At 43.7% G+C, this 18134-nt stretch overlaps 1 protein-coding gene across 2 annotated transcripts in view; it reads right to left on the minus strand.

The window, feature by feature from the left end:
• Positions 1-12248: 12248 nt before the first annotated feature.
• FECH (ferrochelatase) overlaps positions 12249-18134 on the minus strand; it is a 41598-nt gene continuing 35712 nt past the window's right edge. For both annotated transcript variants that reach the window (XM_049901846.1, XM_049901845.1), the window contains exon 11: positions 12249-17933. In XM_049901846.1, the coding sequence (XP_049757803.1) occupies positions 17799-17933 (135 nt within the window). In that variant the 3' untranslated portion in view covers positions 12249-17798. The remainder of the gene's footprint in view (positions 17934-18134) is intronic.

The raw sequence follows: 18134 nt of genomic DNA on the forward strand, positions 1-18134 counted from the left end.
TCTGTTCTCTTGGACTGCAGGTGCCTGAAGCAGGTAGGTGATTAGAGGCACTGAGGAGACCTGGAGGGGTTCCTAGTACCCACTCAGATGAGGACTGCCAAAGACACGAGAACATCAAACACTTGAATCCAGGAGTCCATTCACAATCAAACTGCATCCCACCTTCAAAATAGCTGCTGGAAGAAGGTGGAAACCAACAGGAGCTTTGCTTCAGCTGCTAGATCTTCCCAGATCTAGCTCGAATGCCAGGGCCTGCAGTAAGTAGAACTAGTACTTATGCCAACTCATGGCAACGCTACATGTGTCAGAGTAGAACTGTGCTTCACAGGACTTTCAATGAATGATCTTTCAGAAGTAGATCACCAGGTCTTTCTTCCAAGACACCTCTGGGTAGACTAGAACCTCCAACCTTTCAGTTAGCAGCCAAGCTCTTAACCATTTGCACCACCCAGGGACTCCCAGAGTCAGAATAAAACCTAGTTATTCCGAAGCAAATGTCTACCATCTATTCCTGCGTTTGCAAATCTCTCTTCATCTTGAGAAAAATCAGCCATCCCTGAGAGTCAGCCTCTCTCCAAGGATCATCTCACTTCTCCCTGGCTGTAAGCCCACCCCCTGCCCTGCATCACACACACATCCCCATTCCCTCTCCCCACATCCTATCCTGACCCCTTACCCGTCAGTTGCAGGCTGCTCCCAAGTATCTAGCCTAAAATTCTCAAATATCTGCCTGGCCCTGCTAAGACCTCAAAGCCACAGTCTCTGGCCTGAGTCTTGGGCTGGAGAGCATCTCCTCCCTCTGCCCTTGGAAGGAGCTCAGGTTTCCACACATCCTCATTGCTCTTAAAAACATCCCTTCTCTTCCCCGCTGGTTTGGGTGTAAGAATAATATCTGGGGACAGATGTCTCCAAGTCACTCCCTCACAGGGATTAGTCTGCCCTTCTGTGAAGTCCTGAGTGGACTCTGACCTCTCCCCAAGGATGTCACGGACCCCCACCCTCCACTTTCTGGTCATGTTTATGGGCTTTTTCCACGGCGGCAGCTTATTTGTACTGCAGGCTTTCAGCTGCACTCGGCTTTGCTCTTTTCTGCTGCTGCGGAACATTTTCATGCCACTAGGGAGACTAAATGCTCCTCACATGCATTTTTGAAAGACCTTGGAAACCTCTGCATAAATCAGGAGAAGTTCGTTTATGGTTTTAGAATATTCTGGGGTAATTTATTGGGTGTCAGTCTCCGGAGCTGGAGACTTCCCTTCTTCCAGCCGTGCCCTGCAGAGCTCACTGACAATTCCTTCGTGTTTGTTTGAGTTTGCCCAGAAATGCTAGCCAGCCACAAGGAGACCTTTATCATTGTTCTGAACAGGTTTCTCACCTTCTAAGGATGCACTGGAAACCCTGGTGGCATAGTGGTTAAGCACTATGGCTACTAACCAAAAGGTCAGCAGTTCAAATCCACCAGGTCCTCCTTGGAAACTCTATGGGGCAGTTCTGCTCTGTCCTATAGGGTGCTATGAGTCAGAATCAACTTGACGGCAATGGGTTTTAATGACACACTATTTGGAGGTTTGACTCTGAGCCAGTGCTTCTTCCTCCTTTAAAACTCCAACAACTCACACAGAGCTCTGCCTTCCAAGGCTGCAGCCCCTGCCCTTGGATTTCAGCTGTGCTTTGATGCCCTTCCTGAGCGAGCATTGGTGCCAGCATACAGACCGGATGTCCTAGTCATCCAGTGCTGCTGTAACAGAAATACCACAACTGAGTGGCTTTAAAGAACAGAAATTTATTTTCTCACAGTTTAAGAGGCTAGAAGTCTGAATTCAGGGCACTGGCTCTACGGGAAGGTTCTCTGTCGACTCTGGGGAAAGACCCTTGCCTCAACTTCTCTTTGTTGTTGCTAGTTCCCTTTGAGTTGACTCCAACTCACGGGTGACCGCATGTGTGCAGTATAGAACTGTGTTCCTTAGGCATTTCAAGGCTGCAACCTTTCAGGGGCAGATCTCTAGGCCTGTCTCCCAAGGCACCTCTGGGTGGGTTCAAACTACCAACCTTTTAGCTAGTAGTCTATATTTCTATCTTGCCCCCATTTGTGCTTTCTTGTTTTTCTGTGTCTAATGGGCTCTTTCTGTATCTCAAAAGTCATTAGGTTTAAGATATACCCTCCACTGATGTGGCCTTATTAACATAACGGAGAAAACCCAATGGGATTACAAACACAGGTATAGGGGTTAGGATTCTGGCACATATTTTGGGGGGACACAATTCAATGCATAACACCGGATAACTTCCCAGTGTCTTCATGCTACTGAGGGCAGGCAGCATTTGGGAAAATGAACCTGCTTTGGAGGGATGCTTAATGAAAAACAACATTGTCTACCTAACAGTTGCAGACTGGGCACGTTTGCGCCTTCTCAGGGCACCCAGCCAGCAACGGTGGTACAAAGATGGGGCTTATACTTTCAGCCCTTTGCACAATGTCCATACCCAGCAGCTCCTTCACATCCCCGTTGCTGCCGCTTGGGGTTGGGATGCATGGTGCTCATTACATTTTGCTTTCTCATTATTTCCTATCCCGTGAATCATGGGCTCCAGCCTTAAACTCCTGTCCTTTGAGGACAATAAGAATGACACCTTTAGTGTCCGTGCCTTGTTTTATGGCCTTGTGATCTCGTGCCCTCTGCAGTTCAAAGGTCACATCAGGCAGCAGGCAGGGAGGTTTTTGATGTAACCTCTGAACCCCAGGAAACAAAAGGACAGAGGCCTACAGAGACAACCCATCTAAAAATGGTCATATAAAGAATGCAACTCAATCAGCCCAGAGCATGCAAATCATGAACATTTTTAGCAGCTCCCTGCTAAATCCAAACTCACAGCCAGAAGAAGGGACGCCAGCCCCAGGATCCCAATACATCAATCAAAGCTCAAGAAAAGCAAATGAAAGAGTTTACAACCGGCTCAGAATGGAAGGATTTGCAAGATGTGATTTATAAATTAGTTTCCTCTTCTCCTGCCATCCCCTGTCCACAAGCAAGCAAGCAAGCAAAAGCGTGTGCACACATATGCTGGTCTGTACATTTGAAAATCAAGCATTTTCCTTTCCGGAGGTTTGCCCCAGTGACTAAACCTGCTATGGACAGGTGTGTGAGACCCACTGAAGGCCATGTCCTTTCTCCTTGGCCTCCAGGGCCATCTTCAGAGCTGGTAAGAAAGACAATGTCTTGTCACGCAGCTGAAAGGTTGTCCCCACAAAGAAGGGTACATTCTACAGAACAGATGTCATCTCCCACACTACACAGATTGACCCCCAGCAGCCCTTACTACCTGGCACCCATACCCGGACAGAGGTCAGACAAATTTCTGGATGGATAAGAAATACTATCCAAATAGGGAGCTGAGCAGGAGAGGCTCCAATTTTTCATGACTATTGAAATTTTATTTATTTATTTTTAAAGAAATACTTAAATGTGTTTATCTAGCTTAGCTAGCTAAGATGCTGATGCTCGCAAATAGAGCTTGAGAACTTTGCCAAATAAGTCTTTATGAGTGAAAGTTCCAGTCAGAGGCCAGAACTATGGGGGAAAAAATAGATGCATCTTGTCCTTTTAAACTTGGGTTTGCAAATAATATGTGGTCAGTCTTCTGCAGTGAAATTGAAAAGCTCTGTGAGCCAGCCAGTTGCCGTGGTATTGATTCCAGCTCACAGCGATCCCATGTGTTGCAGAGTAGAGATGCACTCCACAGGGTTTTCAATGGCTATGACCATTCAAAAGCAGATCTCCAGGCTTTTCTTCCAAGGTGCCTATGGATGGGTTCGAACTGTCAACTTTTCAGTTAGCAGCCAAGTGCTTAACCATTGGCAGCACTCAAGGATCCTGAAAACTCACGTAGACGTATCTAAATCCTCATTGCCGACCTTGCATTTGGAAGACTCATGCTCTGCTCTATCTTATCCATGCTCCTCCCTTCCTTTTCACTTTGATCTGAGTATAATTTCCTCAGGAGCAGTGAATATATTTTTAACTATACCTGAACAATAGCACACTGTGCTTAATAAAACACATCCTGGATGATGGGAGCCCAGAGTCATTTCAGATGAAATAAGAATCATGGAAAAACACTTTGTTGGACTTAGAGTTGGAAGACTTATGCTGTGTGACCTTGGACAAGTCACTTCACCTCTCTGAGCCTCAAGTTCTTCATCTTGTGCTTTCCAAAGGCCTGCTCTGCACAGGCTCTGTCCCAGGGCTTAGATGAGCTCTTTCCTGTCAGATTTAACACTGCATGGTCTCTTTTTCTAGATGATCTTAGCTAGAAGCAGTAGAATGGATTAAATAACTCTTTCTCTAACCCTATTTTAACTCAGAGATTCTGTTACTCATTTCCTTCTCAGGAGAAAGGAAATACGCAACCCACTGAAAGAAGCATCATTTTCTAGTTGATACCTGAGCAGCAAACATCATTTTGAAATACATTACAAAATTCTCCATGCTATTTTGGAAACCTAGTCTAAGAAATCTATAGGAACTGTGCTAAAGCTGGTGGAAAAAAAAAAAAAAAGAGAGAGAGAGAGTTCCCAAAGTCTCTGAGCATTCCTGGATAGTGGCTAGTCCAGTTCTAGTCCAGCATTGGGGACTGAGGGCACAAGATGGCTATGGCACCAAGGCCTAGGAAATCACCTTCAACCACCTTCTGCCTAGACATCCATGGATGCTCAGAGAGGGCAGAGGACTCACCAGAAATCACATGGCCAATTAGGAACAGTTAGGATTAAAACACAGGTTTCTTCATTCCCAGCCCATCATCATGGCTCTTATAGTGAGTGATTACTCTGGTCCAGAGCATGTTTTCTTGGTTAACTGGTTAACAAAGCTATAGGCAGATATTACTATTCACATGTTATAGGTGAGAAGCCAAAGACCTGAGAGGTCAGATTACTTGCTCATATTTCACAGCTGAAACATGGACTAGCAGGACTGGGTTCTAAGTCTGTCAGATTCCAGGCCTGTGCTCGTAGGCATCCACCTCAGCCATGAATGTCTACACTTTGACTCTACAAGACTGCCTCAGAAGCAGGAGAAGTGAGTGAATCGGACTGTGTAGGGGTGGATCCTGGGAAAGCAGGAAGAGAGTGGTTGATGGGTTGAGCAGAGGCCCCAAAAGATATGTCCACGTCTTATCCCCAGGACCTATGAAGGTGACCTTATTTGGAAAAGAGTCTTTGCAGTTGTAATTAAGGATCTCAAAGTGACACCGTCCTGAATTATCCTGGTAGGCTCTAAATCCAATTGACAAGGGTTCTTATAAGAGACAGAAGAAGAGAAGAACAGAGGAGAAAGCCATGCAAAGATGGAGGCAGAGATCGGAGTGATGCTGCCACAAGCTAAGGAACTCCTGGATTCACCAGAAGCTGGAAGGAAGGAAGGAGTGTCACTATGGCCTTCGGAGTGAGTGCGGCCCAGTCAACACCTTGATTTCAGACTTCAGCTGTCCAATACCTAGAGAATAAATTTTTGTTTTAAGCCATCCAGTTTGTGGTAATTTGTTAGCAGCCACAGGACACTAAGACAGGGTGGAATGAGGGTTTCCCTTAAGAATTGTGTGTGCATTTAGGGGTGTGGATCCAGATGGAGCCTGACTCATTCATAGGCTGCATCATGGAGCCTATAGCTAGGCCCAAGGTGTTGGTTACTGAGGCTTTGGAGGCCAAAGGAGAAGGTTCTAGAAAGCTGAACTCTGAGTACTTCCAGTAAGGATAAGAGCTAAAAGGCCACCTGGTAAGTTAGTGCCAAACCCCTGCCCAGCCCCAACCAGTCACCTCATGCTCTTTACCATTATAAAGCTTCTCATAATCATCTTTTGGACTATTGTTCCGCTTGCCTTTTGCCTAGAAAGCCATTTTTTCCCTCTGCGTAAGACTTGGCAATTGAGCCAAAAATCTAGATTTACAATTTAACCAAGCTGTTACAAGTGAAGATTTCCTTTAATCCCTATCTATCCCAAATTGATTACATGTAACTAGATTTACTAAACTTCCATTTCTATAGAAGTTTTTAAGGACACGCATCTTCTGTAAAGCATGGTCGCTGGTACAGATTGCCTGGTTGCTCCTGAGGAACCCCCCGGGCTACAAGATAAAGGGCAGAGGGGGTGGATCCCTTACCGGAGACGAGCTCGCTCTGTGAGAGAACGCATCAGCGGGCAGGCAGCAGCCTGGCAGGCTCCGCCTCACTTGGCCTTGGATAAATGGAATGATCTCTCCCTGTGCCTACTGTTCTCAGCTATAAATTGGAAGGAAGGACCCCAAAAGAAATGAAAAAGGAATGGCACAACAAAAGGACAAATACTGTATGATCGCACTTTTTATAAATATCTGGAATAGGCAAATTCATAGAGACGGAAATTAGATTACGGATTGCCAGGGGCTGGAGGGAGAGAATGGGGAATTACTGCCTAAGAGTGCTGTTTCTGTTTGGGATGATGCGAAGGTTTGGGAAACAAATAATGGTGATAGTTATACACCATTGTGACTGTAATTAATGTCACTGAATTGTACCTTTAAAGTGGTGAAAATGTTATACATATTTTATTCCAGTAAAAACCGTTTTTAAATTCACACAATTAAAATAAGAATGGCATGGTCTATTTCTTAAGCTGTGTGCCAGGAACATGGATGTTTATTGACTGTCGTCCTTGACACTTTATTCATTCCCAACCGTTTTCAGACAGAACACGGCTCAGACCCTGATTTGCTTGTGCAGCTCCCAGGAGCCCAGGCCTGTGTTGCTTCAGGCAGCTGGGGGGGACCTGCCTGTGAGCTGAGGTCACCTCAGGCCACACCTAGCCACTCCAAGGACAGAAGGGACCAATAAGCTCCCAGCACACATAGAAAGCTAGCAAAGCAAAGAGTCAGGAAGTTCTGTTTATATCTGTTACATTTCTTTGTATTTATTCAATATTTAATAAACCCAATTAAAAAAAAAAAAAGTAACAGAGTCCCAGTCCTCAGACGCAGATCTTGGAAATACGGAAATATTTGAACATGCCTCTATAGCAGATAAAAGCTGAGCAGAGATTTTTAAATATAGAAGCTTATGCTAAGTGTTTTTGATAAAGTGAAATCACTGTAATAAAAATTCTCTGGGACACTGAATCATGCCAAGAAATAACATCTCCCTACATAGTTTAACCATGTAAATGAGACTAAATCGTTGCGCCAGCCCAGGGACAAGCACGAGAAAGCAGGAGGGCACAGGAAAGCTGGACAAATGGAAATAGGGAAGCCAAGGTCAAGAAGGGAGAGTGTTGCCACATCTCGGGTTTGGCAACCAATGTCACAAAACAATATGTGTACTAATTTTTTAATGAGAAACTAATTTGCTCTGCAAACTTTCACCTAAAGCACACACACAAAGGAAATAACATCTCCCCTGGAAGTTGAAAGATCCTTGTGGATATCTAGTATATAGGGAATATAAAAGCGCAATTTTGCTCCACTTTCAAAATGAAGACTCCTTTTGTCCATCCTCCAGCTCCCCCCAACCTTCAAGTGCCTGCCTGTGTGCATGTGCATGCACACACACACACACACACACGGATGCACACGCACACACAGATGCACACACGTGTACAAACACAGACAATGAACCCACAAAGGAAGGAAAAGAGATCAGTAATGAGAGCCGGCTAATGGACTGGCTTAAGTATGGAACAACATCCCATCACTGTTCTAGAAAATAATCAATTGAGCACTTAATTTTAAACATAAAAGTAAGCTGCCAGGAGACTGTTAATAGATAACCAAATAAATTAACAATTGTAGGTGGGATTTGAAACCAGGTCAAATTTCTCTGCCCCGTGCTCAGAGCCCCTCGTGTACAAAGGTTCTCTCCAGCGTGGCACTTGCTTTCACACTGTTTCGAAGTGGGAAATCTCCTTTTAGCCAATATCCCTTCTCAGTGGGCTTGTCACTTCAGGGAATTGTCCTTTGTGCATCTTCCATAAATTTTATAACACCGCTACTTTAAAATATTGATGGGCAACTTGGCCTTGGCTCAGGCCCTCAGTGGGTTAGCGAGGACACGAAAGCCTTCAGGAGCATAGAAACAGGAAGGAACAGTTCCCCGCTGACCTTTCTTAAAGGGACAATAGTGTGAGTGCAGTGGTTACCTGAGCTGGGGGCTTGCCTGGCTTTGACGGAAGTCTCTAGCCTATGAGAGGCGGCTCTGAGCCGCGGGGAGGTGGGGGGCAGGGAGGAAGAGGATGTGGGGACACACACCGGCAATGCTCAGGTACCCACAGACCTGGAAAGGGCATGTGCAAGCCACATATAATCCCCAAGGGGTTCCAACCTGAAACCTACTGTCTCTGGCTCATGAAAGCCAATTTTGGCATCTCTTCCCAATTCTGCATTCAGTGACATCATGTTGGCAGCTTGCAATTGGCCATGGTGGGAGTATTTACACCATGGGAATCAGCCAATGTTACTTCTTCCCCCCAGAGAGCCAAGCTGTTAAGGACTTGCTAGCATACCACTGGATAGAACCTGAGAAATAGAAATCCACATATTGAAATAAAGTCAACCTAGCCAGACCCCTGCTTCCAGTAGGATGGAAACTGCATAGCAGGGGCCTAGCTATGAAAAATAGCACCTATGGCAATTAGTTTTAACCTGCTGAATGATCTCTCACAGCTGGCTGTGGAAACTGTGGTGGCCAATAGAAACTGCTCATTAGCGCCCCTCCTCAAGTGGCACCCAGGGCATGTACCCTACCAGCCATACCTTAGTTACACCTCCACTGCATAAACTAAGGCGGGCTATCACTGTTGCTTTTAAATGGCAGCATACTATTCAGAAACCAGTTCCAGAGTTTATAAACCTTTGCAATTTGTCTGCTCTCTACCCTCTGCGAGACTACTTAACCTCATTTCCTTTTGCTGTGTCTTCTTCAAAGACCATCTAGTACACTTATTTCTAAACTTGATGGACCCAAACAGTGATTAAAACAGGACAAGCGAGCTCCAGGCAGGGGACGAAGAGTGGCCTGCTTGCCACTTAGGGCAAGAACCCATGTTAGAGAACTCAACAGTCTGGCTCCCACGTGAGCGAATGGCTGGTTTGCCTGGGTCCTCTGGCTCCCAGTCCTTGAGCCATGTACAATGGTGCTTCCAGAACTGATCTCTGCTCCTTGGTGCTAATACAGACAGTAGTAACAGGCAGAAGCATCCTGCTGTGCATGTCCTTAGTCTGGTAGAATCCATTTAAATTTTTCTGAGAAGTTACTATAACCTGGCTGGCTACCACACTCCCTCAAAATGCTACCTCGTGTTACTCAGCTGCAATAAAATGTCTGATCAGGCTGCAAGACATTCGGCTCTCAAGAAGGTAATGCCAGGCTAACCTCTTCTATTGAATATCACTGAGCTCAGCTTGGAACTCAGCTTTTGGGGGATCTGGAAGGGATCATGCATAAAACTCTCAAGATATTCCTAGCTCCTGAGGATCAAGGGATTGTGGTGAAGGATGACAGTGACTGGAAACAAAAGAAAGCATCGCAGAAATGCAGACTCGAAGGGGAGCTCAGAGGAGGTTCAGGGAGAGGTCTGAGAAGTACAAGAAGGGTGAAGTGGCTGCAGAGAGCGATTGCCTCTATTTTGGTCAAGTTCTGAAGCCTAGGAAGAGGTTGGGATTCACTGTTTGACAAGGATTTTTTTTTTTCCTTGTCTGTCATGTAACCAACACAGGAAAGACTCAAATAAAAGAAACTACTTGTCTGCAGAGCCCAGCACTGAGGAAAGATCACTTCACCTCCGGAAAAACAGACACCATGAAACAGAGGCACGAGGGCACGGTGACGATATGGTGGTTAGAAGGGCCCGGAGTTCCCAGAAGACCTGGGCTACATTCAGGAGCCCACTGGGATTCCACCTTATTCTCTCCAGGGATCACAGACTTCATAAGGTTTGGCCCCACCAAAGGAACATTCTAAAAGAAATGGCTCCTGAGAAACCAAAGCAGGCCCTCAGAGAACCACAGCCTCATCTCAAGAAGGAGCAGGCCGTGTCCCCCAGATACACACCTACGTCTGCGGGGGGTCCTCACTTGTGACAGTTTCCCAGAGCCAAGTGAGATGAGAAGTAGAACAAAACCCCACATTGCAGACCTTTGACATCGGAAAGAAAGGTCTTCTCCCATCCAACCTGTTGGCTGGAACTGTAGGCTTGGGGGAGTTTTCAGAGATCTTATTAATACAGCAGTCCCAGGCTTTTGTTGGAGACAAGCAGAATCTTACTGAGAAGTTTTTTAAGCATTTACTCACTGTGGAGGTCCCTGGGAGGCACAAGTGGTTTGCACTAGACTACTAACTGAGAGGTTGGTGGTGCAAACCAATCCGGTGGCTCTGCGAAAGAAAGGCCTGGAGATCTGCTTCCGTAAAGATTAAAATAAAAAACCAAACTCACTGCCATTGAGTCCATTCTCACTTATGGTGACCCCATGTGTTACAGATTAGAACTGCTCCACAGAGTTTTCTCGGCTGTAATCTTTAGCGAAGGACGTCACCAGGCCTTTCTATCATGGTGCAGCTGGGTGGGTTCCAACCATCAACCTTTAGTAGAAAAGCACAAATTGTTTTCGCCATCCAGCTAAAAATAAAAACGCTGTGGAGCAGTTCTACTCATGTCTGTGGGTCAGAATCAACCAGATGACAATGAGTTGTTTTTTAGTTTTTACTTATTATGGAGATATCTTCTATTGGGTAGCTTTCACACTAAATAGGGAGCAATTTTATATGTGTACGTGTTTGTATTGTTGTCAGGGCCGTTGAGTCCATTCTGATTCGTAGTGACCCTATGTAAAACAGAACAAAACACTGCCGGTCCTGCACCATCCTCACCATCATTGCTACGTTTGAGCCCACTGTTGTAGGTGCTGTGTCAATCCATGTCATTGAGGGTCTTCCTCCTTTTTGCTGGGCCTCTACTTTACCAAGCATGATGTCCCTCTCCAGGGACTGGTCCCTCCTGATAATGTATACAAAGTATGTGAGACGAAGTCTTGACACCCTCACTTTTAAGAAGCCTTCTGGTTGTACTTATTTCAAGAGATATTTGTTCGTTCTTCTGGCAGTACATTGGATAGTCAAGATTCTTTGCCAATACTACAATTTAAAGGCATCAATTCTTTGGTCTTCTTTTTTCATCGTGTCTGTCTTAGAGGGTCGCCATGAGTCGGAATCGACTCGACAGCACTGGGTTTATATGTATGTATATATGTATAATACATATTCATATAAAACCAACCTAGAGAACAGGTATGCAATCCACATACATCATTTCCAGCATCCCATAAAGTTCCCTTTTAGACAGTAGTGTGCTGGTAAATGTTCAATAACCAGCTCTCTGAAAAAACAACCTATGCATATATGTATGAGTGTATGTTTCTTATAAATTTTACTGACTTGAAAGGTATGGAGCATGCAATTTAAAAATAATCATAATATACACAATTATCTTTATCGTAAATTCCGTACTGTCAATTGATTCTCAGGGAATGCTTTCGTGGATTTTTGCCAAACTCTTGTCTCCATAATCAACCTAAGGTTGCAATTCCCAAACCAGTGTAGTTCTCACATGGATGCCGGTTGATGTTTTTGTTTATATTATTGAGTAATAGGAATGTAAAACGACTTCTTTGTATGTCAAAACGTCACTTGGCTAAATCGGATAATAGTTTTAAATAATGGAAAAATCTTTCCTCAAGTTTTCGTGCTATTCACAACCTCATGGCTACAGACACAAGCATTTTTAATCTCTATTAACATTTTCCATCCTTTTGTCTAGACAGGAAACCCTGGTGGCGTAGTGGTTAAGTGCTACAGCTGCGAACCAAAGGGTTGGCAGTTCGAATTCACCAGGCACTCCTTGGAAACTCTATGGGGCAGTTCTACTCTGTCCTATAGGGTCGCTATGAGTCGGAATCGACTCGACAGCACTGGGTTTTGGTTTTGTCTAGACAATTAGCAAGACAACAAATCAAGTCTTGATTGATAGTGTTTGCTGATTTCCATAGTGGAAATGCTCTCACCAGTCAATTTCAAGCTACCAACATGATGTCACTGAAGACAATGTCGGGAAGAGGCACAGGAGCGGCCCATGATAGACTATTTCCACAATATAGATATGATAGATGTAAATAACTTCTAGAACTGATAATACAGCAAAATAATTAGGAAGTAATGAGTTTTGCCCATTTGCCACCTTTATTTTTAATACAATTTAATTGTAAATTACATAATATTTAATGATGGCTGTCTTTAACAGCCTGACAATTTTACAATCAGCTTGTGAGCCAGCATTCAACTGCTTGTGCATCTGCGCAGTCATTTCCATCCCATATATACAATTTTTGAAAACAGGGTAAAGGTAAAAACACAGATTGCTTCGTGAACTCTCACGGTAGAATCTTTCTCTTATTTTTTAACATGTAAGGGAAGTACAGCTTTGACCCACAGGGGAGGCTGGAAAGAGAAATGTTGGTCCGTGTGGCCCATGTCAGGAGCAGGCTGACTAAGCGTGTGCCCAGAAATGGAAACGTCAGAGGGACAACTATCAAGAAACCAGAGAAAGGACCCGATTCCTGCCCCTGGGCTTTCAATGCAGGCTTAGACTAGACTTTTTTCCAAGAAAGTTTTTAATTCCAACATCCGTCTCAATGGCATACTGCATACTAATTGAGCCAATAGTTGTTGTTCTACTAAAAATGGAAGCTAATGATTTCAGCTAAAAACAAGGCCAACACTATCAACTTATATTGTAAGAAACTGACTATCATGATGTGCATTTGTTTTCCACTCCCTTTTCTCTATGGAAAGGCATAATAAGATTCCCACAACAGAAGGAAAAAGCCTTTCTTCCTCTCCTGGGATTCTAGGGCGCCATGTACGTGTTTTCTGGAGGCAGACACTTCCCAGAGCTCCTGTAAGACTCATCACACATGGGGAGCGTTAGTCTGACTATAGGGCACCACCTGCTATAATTGCTCATCATATTAACTCCATCCAACATACATCAGCCGCATCAAGCTACTTCTCTTCAGCATCCATGGGTACCCATCACTTGACTCTGTGCTATAAAGCTCTGCACACTTTAAAAACCAGTTGCCATGGAGTTGATTCTGACTCATGTATGTCAGGGCAGAACTGTGCTCCACAGGGTTTTCAGTGGCTGATTTTTCAGATGTAGATTGCCAGGCCTTTCTTCCGAGGCACCTCTGGGTAGACACAAACTGCCAATCTTTCAGTTAGCAGCCAAGCATGTTGACTGTTTGTACCACCCAGGGACTCCCATGCACTTTACACTTTTCAAAATAAGTGCATTTTAAAAAGAAACGCGACTTTAAAAGCAAAGGTCAGAGACCATACAACTATCCAGCTGGAAGCTATCTGGCAAAATTAATTTTTTAAGTTTTCAGGTGCCACTGTTTGAATTATCCGTGAATGCTAGAAGGAAAGTACATGAAACGTAAACATAATTACAACACGGTTAAATATTTTAACTGGCAACGATTTAAGCAGAATTCAGGTTTCCTGAATAATCCCAATGTTCGTTTTATGTAATACATTCAACATATGTTCCCTGAAATCTTATGATGCTAGTTTCTATAAAGTGAAATTTGAGTGTCATGGAAAGCCACCTGGTCTGGGGAAAGTTACTGAAGGGACTTGTTAAAAAGGAATCTCAATTATCGAGCAATTGGGACAAAACTCCTGTGTACAGTATTTACAAAGTCTTTCAGGAGCACAACCTTGATTAAATGTTTCCAATCTATAATTTTTAGAAATGATTAAAGCAGTGATTCACTTTCGTCTGAAGATTGCCCATCTTGTTATTAAGAACTAGGAACTAATTTAGAAGAGCTGAACTCTTCATTTAGGGCACTGGTTCAAGAGCCACGGCTGCTAACCAAAAAGCTGGCAGTTCGAATCCACTGGATGCTCCTTGGAAACCATATGGGGCAGTTCTACTCTGCTCTATAGGGTCGCTAGAAGTCAGAATCGACTCAACGGCGACAGGTTAGTTTCTGTGTCAACTTAGAATTTTCTTTTTCTGGTTTGTGACATCTCAAAGAATTTCCCATTTCCACCTAATGTTGGGGAGTATGTTCCTGTGCCCATGTTCAGGATTCTCATGGAAGGTTTTTGGGTTAAGAACTTAGAGACACAGGCAGGCACTAACTCCTGACTTAGGTACCTGTGTGCAGGTGGGCGCACACACATGTGCACACACACACTCACACACGATGTTAGTTCTTTCCTAAGGTCTCCAGCTTTAAGTTCTGCCCTCAACCCCTCCGCATGGCAGGCTGCAGTGGTCAAGTCCACTCTCTCACTTGTCTCTGCTTAGTGGTGTGCACAGCAACCTGATCCTCCCACCGCCATGGTGTAATAGCTGACTGAGCAAACAATCTTACTTGAGTTAAGTGAGGATTTTTTTGAATTAAATATACAACTTATACGAACAGATTAGCTGAGAGAAAAAAAAATGCAGTGACTTTATCCTAAGTAACCAATCCCATCAAATCAATGTATTTCCTCCAAAAAGAGGATAAAGAAAATCTATTTCTAAGATCAGCTGAAGAGGTAAATGACTTGGTATTACTTCAGGATGGTTCATATGCCTCCGAACAGGCTTGATTTGGGCAAGGAAGAGCAGAAAACCCCACTTTTTCATACCTGCATAACCATCACTGCCTGAGTAGTTTCAGCCATAAAGACTGAATGGAATGGTCAGGAAACATTATACACTCTGCTAATGTGCGTTACTCCGGCCGGGATGTGTCCTCTGGGGTGTTATCAGGACAAGTCATGGTTATTTACTATTTAGTCAGCACCAACAAGCTGCTGCTACACATTTAAAAGGCGTCAAACAATGCATTCATTTCTCCTGATATGAAGCCAATTTTCTTTTGAGTGTGAAAATTTCTTTTCATTTTAAAAAGGTAAGTAGTTCAAGAATGTGTATTATTTAGATAAGTTCTGCCCCTATGGGCTATATCTATATACAGGGGGCCTGGGCCTTATAGTAACTGACAGCTAAACTGCCTAATCTCAAGCACCTGCGAGCTTTCCGTACGAGAAGCTGATTCATCAATTTAAAGCCAGATCTGTACATGAGCACAGCTTGAAGAAACTGCCAGCAGTTCATTGCTAATTACCAGGGCAAACATTTGTATTTCCAAAGTTGACAAACAGGACAACAATCCCTAAAGACTATTAGCTCTAAAAAGAGCCATCAATAATTTTGTCCTACCAAAGGCTACCTGTCTTAGACGTACAGCCAGAATGCTTCTTAGAAGCAAGGACGGTGAGGCTTCACCTCATACACTGTGGACATGTTATAAGGAGGGATCAGTCTCTGGAGAAGGACATTATGCTTGGTAAAGTAGAGGGTCAGTGAAAAAGAGGAAGACCCTCAATAAGACGGATTGACACAGTGGTTGTAACAATGGACTCAAACATAGCAACAATTGTGAGGATGGTACAAGACCAGGCAGTGTTCTTCTGTTGTATATAGGGTCGCTATGTGTCAGAACCGACTTGATGGGACCTGACCGCTGCAACAAATGTTACCCTCACTTGTGGCCCTGACTCATCTACGGTTAACAAGTCAGAGGTAACACTTTTGGAGCACCAGAAGCCATGGGGAGCTATCCCCTAAATTCTCCTTTTCCTGTCATAACCCAGGCTGGTCTGGCCCCAATTCAGTATCAAGGATATTACTCCATAAATTTCCTAGACTTTTGAGTTTTCTGCACCATCTCCATAATAATACCTGCACACCTTAAAGCAGCTGAAGAAGTGAAGTGAAGCCTCAGCAAGGTCAAGGACAGAAGGATGGCTTATGTTCATAACCTGTCTTCCAGCACCCCCTGCAACTAAGAGAATTCACTTCTTGGTGAGACAGGCACTAGAGGTCTGCTTTGAACCTGAGCACCAAAAAGCTGAACTAAAGGACAGAGGACAATTCTAAACAACTGTCTATGCCTTGTAACTTCCACCAGAAACACAATCTATTAATAGAAATGCCAATTTGAAAGAAAAAATAAATAAATTAGATGCTACTCAAATTTCAGGGCTGTTTTTACCATTGTAGGAAAACTATTAACTAAAGTGGATGGCATGTTTCTTTTCATGTATTATAAAATAAACTCCTCATATTTAATAATTTTTATTATTAACTAATTTTTATTGGTTTGGATTTATTAGCAGACAGCATGAGGCAAACTGGTTAAAACCTTAATGAGATTGTAATATTTATTAACATAGTAAATCCTGAATATAAAGATCTGTGAATCTTTGAATACTTCTACTTTCTGAACTAGATTAGTTTTCAGGCTTGGAGAAAAGAATAATCATTACAGATTCTCTATAGATCCATCAGAGATTTCTTTAATACACTTAAATCTCTATAGATCCATCAGAGATTTCTTTAATACACTTAAATCTACATTCCTAGAACAACTTCACACTCACAAATTCAATGGCATTAAAAATATCCACAGAAAGAGACCGGCATGAAATCCAAAGACATAATAGTTGTTACATTAGAGTGGTTATTTTCTTTTCTCTTTCTCCCTATAACATGGCCATATAATGTTTATAATTTTAAAAAATGATAAGAATTCAAGGGTACAAAACATAGTTGACTTTACAAACAATTCTTAAATATGCAGGTGAGAAACAATAAGCTGCAATAAAGATGACGCTGGGTGGATGTGCACGAGGGCCCCCAGAGGGATGCTGGAAGCACTCCCCAGAACAACTGTCCTTGAAGACCAGCAGTGAGGCCTCCTTCCCTCTGGCACCACAGCTTCCCACCACAGCAGGTATGACACGCAGATTTCTACATGTTTCCCAGCCTCGTGTGCCTGGGGAATTTCAATGCACTCATGGAACCTGCACTTGATTTGGTTTTACGGTGAGGAAAGTAAGGGTCACACAAAGTAGCCAAACGACCAATTAATGGTGGCCTCACTGGAAAAATAAGGAGCCCTGGTGACACAGCAGTTAAGTGCTCGGCCGCCCACCAAAAGGTTGGCGGATCAAACTCACTCAGTGGCTTTGAAAGAGAAAGACCTAGCAATCAGCCAAGAAAACCCTAAAAGTCAGTTCTGCCCTGTCACATGGGGTGGCTAGGAGTTGAATGGACTGGATGGAACCCAACAACAAAAACAACAATCACTGACAAAAGCAGCCGTTGCAGGCAACCAGGCCACCTCGCCTGCATTCAGTAACCACGGGGTTAGGGAGCGATTAGATAGCATCCGATTTTCAAATTACATATCACACACTCATATACATTCATTTTAAAACTGAAACTACGTGCAGGAGACTGCAATGAGATATCACTCCTGTGACAGTCCCCAGAGAGGGGGACCCTCTAAAGAACCTTGCAGGATGTTTTTTGGACACTAAAAACCAAAACCTGTATTTTGAAAAAATGTGTGCCTCTCCTAAGAAAAGATTTCTACAACTCATTTTTTTTTAATTGTGTAGTGGACATTCCAAACTAGTAACTATCCAAAAAAAAAAAAAAAAAGAGAGAGGGAATATAATGTTCATTGCGTAAGTATATAAAAATATAATTTCCTCAAGAAGAATTTCAGAGTCCATTCCTCAAAAAAATCCAGTGATTTGTACCCAAAGGCCGTAAACACACAGTAACATAACTTCTTTCTTGAGCTCTAAATGGCATCTCCGTCCCCATGGGAGTTATCTGGGGGCTGGGTCTACTTCCAGGGGTCACAGCTGCTGGGTGGTGAAGAAGGATTTCATCTCTCTGCAGACAGGATTAGCACAGAGCGGACAACTCAGCGTCAACTGCTTGGAGCAGCGCTCATTGGCCTGGATGTGTGAGAGCACCAAGTCGGCCAGGGCCTGCAAGACAGACAGACACGGCAGGGGGCAAAGGTTTATCAGCAGCAAAATTCTCCGCACGCACCCCCCTCCCATTTGCCCAGGTAATCCCTACGGTTTGGGGTTTCTTTTCATCTGAATTGTGAATCCTTTGAAGAAAATGCTACAAAATCTTCCTTGCCTGAGAGTCCTTAGTTTAGGGAAAGTTAAAATAGAGATTTT

Source organism: Elephas maximus, chromosome 11 (genome assembly GCF_024166365.1).
Source record: "Elephas maximus indicus isolate mEleMax1 chromosome 11, mEleMax1 primary haplotype, whole genome shotgun sequence".
NCBI classification, from domain to species: Eukaryota; Metazoa; Chordata; class Mammalia; order Proboscidea; family Elephantidae; genus Elephas; species Elephas maximus.